Source organism: Oncorhynchus gorbuscha, unplaced genomic scaffold (genome assembly GCF_021184085.1).
Source record: "Oncorhynchus gorbuscha isolate QuinsamMale2020 ecotype Even-year unplaced genomic scaffold, OgorEven_v1.0 Un_scaffold_748, whole genome shotgun sequence".
In the NCBI taxonomy this organism is placed as follows: Eukaryota; Metazoa; Chordata; class Actinopteri; order Salmoniformes; family Salmonidae; genus Oncorhynchus; species Oncorhynchus gorbuscha.
The window spans coordinates 215005-222420 of NW_025745791.1; the positions used below are offsets into that span (position 1 = coordinate 215005).

Consider the following 7416-nt stretch of genomic DNA (forward strand, 5'->3'; position numbering starts at 1 on the left):
TACCATTCATTTTGAATTGCTGTGGCCGTTCCCCCCCACAGACACAATAACCCAAACCAAACACATAATGAAAACCTACTCGTGAATCAATAAACTCATCATTATCTACAGTGGTAACAACACTAGTTGTGAAATACATGTAATTGAAATGAACCAACATTTTGGTATGAAATCCTTGTATTAACCTTAATCTTTGTTAACTTAATCTTGATTATTTAGTCTCATCATTCATTTGTATTTAATTTAAATACCTTTCATGTGTCGTATTGCATAGTAATGGTGCAAATGCTCACTAGCCGACCAGGTGAACAATCTGTCGATGTGCCCTTGAGCAAGGCACTTAACCCTAATTGCTCCTGTAAGTGGCTCTGGATCAGAGCGCCTGCTAAATGACTTACATGTAAATAGAACATGTAAATCAGGCCACTGTATGAGACTAGCGGAGACAAGTTCAAGATATACAGAATTACTGTAACTCACAACTTTATTTCCCCTTTCGTTTCAGGTTATAATGAAAAGGTATTTTAACCTTTGTTTCCCAGTTCAATAAAACCAGTTCCACCTGTCATGAAGAGAACATGTCCAGGGTGAGTTACAAAGGAAACGATGTTGGCATCTGCTCTGACATTCCTTCTGAATGGATGGTTGGTCTGAGAAGGTATAAAGGTTTGGAGGTTGGATGCTGGAGACAGATAGGTAGAGAGGAATCCTCCAGAGAGATCCAGACATCATGTCCTCCTCCACATCGGTGTTGCTGCATCTGCTGCTACTGGTCTCCCTGGCTTCAGCGGCACACTTCTATGGAGGCTCCATGTCTGTCACCCCCAAAGGGAGGAACGCCGACGGAACATTCAAGGTGAGAGATATTCAGGGGATCATTGGCTGCTCCCAATTCTGATCTTTTGCCCACACACACACGCACACACACACACACACACACACACACACACACACACACACACACACACACACACACACACACACACACACACACACACACACACACACACACACACACACACACACACACACACACACACACACACACACACACACACACACACACACACACACACACACACCTTCACATATGCTGCTACTATCTGTTAATTATCAATGCATAGTCACTTTATCCCTAATACCTACATGTGCATATTACCTCAATTACCTGGACTACCCCGTACCGCTGCACATTGACTAGTATTGTGTTACTATTTTTCCTTTAGTTAATTAAGCAAATTGTTCTTACTTGTTTAAAACTCTGCGTTGTTGGTCAAGGGCTCGTCACTCAGCATTTCACGGTAAGGACTACTACACCTGTTGCATTCAGCGCACGTGACAAATAATTACAAATGTTTTCATTTGATTAGATTCTGAAGGGTATTCGCATTTGGTTGGACTCTTCAGAAATGTTGAATCACATCACGTCTATTCCAATACAATTCATTGTAATACGATGTACTAATAAGAGTGATTGCAATAATTGTGACTTTAGATCAATTATATTCAATCACCATGTATTGTTTTATATAGCATATGAGTATTTATGCTTTAATTAATGGTGTGCAAAGTTTTGTTCTTATCAAATAAATGAGAAATATGAGGCTATAGAATAAATACATTAGAGATGTATTAAGCTTTTGCATCAATGCAAAATGAGCACCTGTTATTTTCAGAAGGGAATAAATAACACAAGTTAATATTTCTAAATGTGTTTGTTTTTCCATTTGTTATGTTTTATTCAGTCTGAAAATAACAGGTGAACATGTCTCACTGGTCTAAACTCTTAGCAGATATGGAACCGTTGTGCACCAGTTCTGTCATTGCAGTGTATTTCTGGCGCTCTATCCATACAGCCACTCAGATCATATTAGACATGGACTTAGAACAAGCCGTTACCTCCTTAATTACATGACAAATGCCACGCTTGACTCGGACAAACTAAGGTTGTTTTTGCAGATACATTTATTCTTGTATTTTGGAGAAAAAAAATGCCGTTAGACAATTCTTTTATTTTACCCCCTTTTCTCGGTATCCAATTGTTGTAGTAGCTACTATCTTGTCTCATTGCTACAACTCGGGAGAGACGAAGGTTGAATGTCATGCGTCCTCCGATACACAACCCAACCAGCCATACTGCTCCTTAACACAGCGAGCATCCAAGCCAGCCGCACCAATCTGTCGGACACTAACCCGGACGACGCTATTCTAATTGTGCGACGCCCCACGGACCAACCGGCCGCGACACCAGAGACTCTGATGGCACAGCTGGCGCTGCAGTACAGCGCCCTTAACCACTGCGCCACCCGGGAGGCCCACCATTAGACAAATTTAACAGTATATTCATAGCGGTAGCGTAGCCTAGTGGTTAGAGCATTGGACTAGTAACCGATAAGCTGTTTCAAAACAACAGCGTTAATTAAACTTCTTCAGTCTAATGATGTTTTATTGCCCCATTACAATGTGACTTTCTGTTCTCCAGGTGGATTTACGCTACAAGAATACACATGATTGGTGTGATTACTCTCGCTGGTATTGTTCCTCAGGGAACTGCGGCTCTTCTATCACAGATGTCAGAGGCACAATTGACAGCAGCAGCAGAGGACGGAGTGGTTACAACAACCAGTGGTGTGAAACTGAAACAGTCGAGACCAGAAACATCCCCAGTGATAAACCTTTTCAATTGATGCAAGTTTGTTATGAAATACATCTATTACATTTATTGAACACGCATTGTGCACAATGACTCATGGTAAACATCTGGTAAAAATGGTTTTAGCTGTACCGTTAAAACCTACTTCTACAAGGTAGACTCCCCTCTGAGTTTTTTTTCAAAGACTGTGACGAAGGCGCTCGGTAAATGATATTGCTATGGTGGGTTTGATAACATTCCATCCCAAGTGACCACTTACCTAAAGATGGTTTGTTGTTGTAACAGACAAAACAGCTGCTGTTGGATCCCAACAGTAAACCGTCTTGGATCTTGGAGCCTGGAAACACAAGTGGATCTGGGAACGAGATCTGATACTGGTGAACCCAACAGATCTCCAGTCACAGCCATTCTTCCTTTCATACGGTAACAACCTTCTGACTCCCAAAACATTACCTCTTTGAACCGATCAGTTTTATTTATATATACAATATAGGTTATTGAAATCCTAATTAGACATATTCCTACATTTTTGGCTGGCGGTAAGGAGGCGCAAGTGTCCAACTCAAGTTAAATAGCAATTTTGTTTTGTAAAAAAATAGCGCGATAGCATTTTCCAACCCTGACATCAGCAATTGACCGGTTTAACTTCAGCTCATTTGTGTTAAACGGGGGGCCATGTGTTAAAGTGGGCGGGGGCCATCAGTGTTAAAGTGGGCGGGGGCCATGTGTTTGACCGGGGGCCATGTGTTAAGTGGGCGGGGGCCATGTGTTAAAGTGGGCGGGGGGCTCATGTGTTAAAGTGGGCGGGGGCCATGTGTTAAAGTGGGCGGGGGCCATGTGTTAAAGTGGGCGGGGGGCCATGTGTTAAAGTGGGCGGGGGGGCCATGTGTTAAAAGTAAAGGGCGGGGGCCATGTGTTAAAGTGGGCGGGGGCCATGTGTTAAAGTGGGCGGGGGCCATGTGTTAAAGTGGGCGGGGGGCCATGTGGGCGGGGGCCATGTGTTAAAGTGGGCGGGGGCCATGTGTTAAAGTGGGCGGGGGGGGTTAAAGTGGGCGGGGGCCATGTGTTAAAGTGGGCGGGGGCCATGTGTTAAAGTTAAAGTGGGCGGGGGCCATGTGTTAAAGTGGGCGGGGGCCATGTGTTAAAGTGGGCGGGGGCCATGTGTTAAAGTGGGCGGGGGCCATGTGTTAAAGTGGGCGGGGGCCATGTGTTAAAGTGGGCGGGGGCCATGTGTTAAAGTGGGCGGGGGTGTTAAAGTGGGCGGGGGCCAGTAAAGTGGGCGGGGGCCATGTGTTAAAGTGGGCGGGGGGCCATATTTGAGGTGTGTCAAGGGGCCGCCCCCACACCGGTCCATTCTTTTTTCTCCAGGTCCCGATCATTAGCCAGATAGTATCATGTTGTGCAACAAAAACAAACCCTGTGGGGTATTTATTATGGTGGCTGTAACTGTATTCAGACATTTAGCCTATTTAAACAAGTTGTTGTTTGGTTTTTATTACAATTGGATTATAATTATACACTGTCTTTTCAGGCCTTATCAATAGCTTAGTGAAATTGATTTTGCTAATTGACTACGTTTGGCATTTCCACGTCCAGACTGCAATTTACAGTAGGCCTTGCCCCTATATCACTGCACATGCTGTAGCCTGTTCATTTCCATACTGAAGCAATACAATAAGAACAATGTGGACTGTAAACATGTTCAACATACTGTTTTCTGTAAACATGGATCAGCCTGTTTAACTAACTAGGCTGTAACGGACTAACATTCTAACTGGAGTTGATGACATCACAATAAATATATCAAATACCGTAAATACACAACTCTAAGCAACCACATGTTTATCCATGGAACACGTTCTGATTGGCCGGTGAGGGGTCAAAGCCTCGACACACCCACAACTGGTCTAGTCATCGACTTGCCCAGTTAAATAAAGGTTAAATAAAATACATTAATACAAATCAAGGCTCAGACCCTTTTGCACCACTGCCAGCAACTGCACATATAATTGTGGTGGTGAAAATAGCAAAACTATTTCTGCCGCGCCTCCGAACCTGTAGCTCTACTGGCAGCTCTTAGACTGACCGTTGTGTTAGGTTTGTTCAAATAGAGCCCGTAGAATTGACTCATTTCATATGTTGTATTTCTGACTCCTGTCATTGTAGTGTTCCCCAGAACTGTCAGAGGTCCTACAACCTCATGGCCTTTGACCCTGACGGTGATCGTGTCAGATGCAGATACGGATTGGTCAGACCTGAGTGCGATAGGTGTGATCAGCCTTCAGGTTTCTACCTGGATCAGGTTGGTGTGGGCAGTTATTTTCAACACCTTGAATCTCATGTGATTGTTGATATACTCCACGATGTGCTGTCACGTTGAGACCAAAACATTACAACTCATTTGTATTCAATCTTTATGTGATTGCATGATATTGCATATTGTCTTTGGTCTTAACCAGCTATTCCATTTGTGTTCTAACCTCTTCACTGTTAGGGCTCTTGCTCCTTACAATACGGCTACACTTCAACGAGTGGCGTCTACGGGTTTGAGCTGGTTGTAGAGGACTTTCCTAACCAACACATCACCCTGTCCTACACCGATGGCTCTAGTTCCTCCAGGGCACCGCTTCATGCAGGGAGACGCCGACGCGCCAGCTACCTAACAGCCGTCTCCTATCCCTGGTGGTGGAGCCAAACCACCACAGCTCCTTCTCCTTGGTGGTGGAGCCAAACCACCACAAGTCCTTCTCCTTGGTGGTGGAGCCAAACCACCACAGCTCCTTCTCCTTGGTGGTGGTGGAGCCAAACAACCACTGTCGCCCCCTGGCCCACTACCACCACCACCCCGCCCACTACCACCGCCCCCTGGCCCACTACAACCACCCCCTGGCCCACTACCACCACCACCACCCCGCCCACTACCACCACCAGGCCCACTACCACCACCACCACCCCGCCCACTACCACCGCCCCCTGGCCCACTACAACCACCCCTGGCCCACTACCACCACCCCTGGCCCACTACAACCACCCCTGGCCCACTACCACCACCGCCCCTGGCCCACTACAACCACCCCTGGCCCACTACCACCACCCCCTGGCCCACTACAACCACCCCTGGCCCACTACCACCACCGCCCCTGGCCCACTACAACCACCCCTGGCCCACTACCACCACCCCCTGGCCCACTACAACCACCCCTGGCCCACTACCACCACCACCACCCCGCCCACTACCATCGCCCCTGGCCCACTACCACCACCCCTGGCCCACTACAACCACCCCTGGCCCACTACAACCACCCCTGGCCCACTACAACCACCGCCCCCTTGCCCACTACAACCACCACCCCTGGCCCACTACTACCACCGCCCCTGGCCCACCACCATCCCACCCACTACCACCACCCCCTGGCCCACTACCACCACCACCACCACCACACCCACTACCACCACCCCTTGGCCCACTACAACCACCCCCTTGCCCACTACAACCACCACCCCCTGGCCCACTACCACCACCACTAGGCCCACTACCACCACCACCAGGCCCACTACCACCACCACCTGGCCCACTACCACCACCACCAGGCCCACTACCACCCCAGGAAGCCTGTATCCCTCCACTGCTCCCCTCAGCAAACTCCCTCTGCATTTCTCTCTTCTGGGTGAGACTCCTCTTCTGATGGTTAACAATGCATTGGATTTTTTACATTTATTGAACCTTTGCCTATTTAACTAGGCAAATCAGTTAAGAACAAATTCTTCTTTAAAAAGACAGCCTACTGGGGAACAATGGGTTAACTATCTTTTTCAGGGGCAGAACGACAGATTTTTACCTTGTCAGCTCGGGGATTAAACAGAGCAACTTTTTGGTTACTGGCCCAACGCTCTAACCACTAGGCTACCTGCCACCCCCTGGATGGAGGATTGGACATATGTATTCTTTAAACAATGTCAAACATGGCATTTATTTGTAAAGTATTGGCCTTTACTTGTGTACGTTTGTGTCTTTTCCACTTCAGTGGACTCTAGTGTTCCGTCCTGCGATGAGGGTATGTACCTGCCCAGGTTCGTGCAGCCGACACCACACAACGGAGAACATCTCCATGCCGAGGTCAACAAAGAGCTGGAGTTCAGGGTCAAGGCCGAGGCTACACACTCAACGTAAGAGACATGATACTCTATAATACAGTATTATACTCAGGATTATATTTATAGTGCTTGAACTCCTGGCTATAACAGGTCATCCTGGCTGTAACAGTGTGTCCTGGCTGTAACAGGTCATCCTAGCTGTAACAATGCATCCTGGCTGTAACAATGCATCCTGGCTGTAACATGTCATCCTGGCTGTAACAGTGCATCCTGGCTGTAACAATGCATCCTGGCTGTAACAATGCATCCTGGCTGTAACATGTCATCCTGGCTGTAACAATGCATCCTGGCTGTAACAATGCATCCTGGCTGTAACAGTCCGTCCTGGCTGTAACATGTCATCCTGGCTGTAACAGTCCATCCTGGCTGTAACAGGTCATCCTGGCTGTAACAGTCCATCCTGGCTGTAAAAATGCATCCTGGCTGTAACAGGTCATCCTGGCTGTAACAGTGCGTCCTGGCTGTAACAATGCATCCTGGATATAACAGTGCATCCTGGTTGTAACAGGTCATCCTGGCTGTAACTGTTATGCAGGTGAATGAGGACCCAAAAGCGACTTGGCGAAAACAGAGTCTTTATTCCAGTAAAGGAAATATGCAATACTCCT

General features: G+C 47.1%; 1 protein-coding gene across 1 annotated transcript; it reads left to right on the forward strand.

Annotated features, from left to right (window-relative positions):
- Positions 1-656: 656 nt before the first annotated feature.
- On the forward strand, positions 657-6920 carry LOC124020019 (mucin-5AC-like). The gene is made up of 6 exons (XM_046335439.1): positions 657-856; positions 2483-2688; positions 2939-3076; positions 4820-4955; positions 5148-6321; positions 6679-6920. Exons 1-6 carry the CDS (start codon positions 731-733, stop codon positions 6822-6824), a joined length of 1926 nt encoding a protein of 641 aa, XP_046191395.1. The 5' UTR covers positions 657-730; the 3' UTR covers positions 6825-6920.
- The last annotated feature ends 496 nt before the right edge of the window (positions 6921-7416 follow it).

Excerpts from the sequence above, each read along its gene's own strand:
- LOC124020019 (XM_046335439.1), top strand. The coding sequence starts at position 731 with ATGTCCTCCTCCACATCGGTGTTGCTGCATCTGCTGCTACTGGTCTCC. Across the intron at positions 857-2,482 it reads ACGCCGACGGAACATTCAAG|GTGGATTTACGCTACAAGAA; the intron begins GTGAGAGATATT and ends TCTGTTCTCCAG. Across the intron at positions 3,077-4,819 it reads GCCATTCTTCCTTTCATACG|TGTTCCCCAGAACTGTCAGA; the intron begins GTAACAACCTTC and ends CTGTCATTGTAG.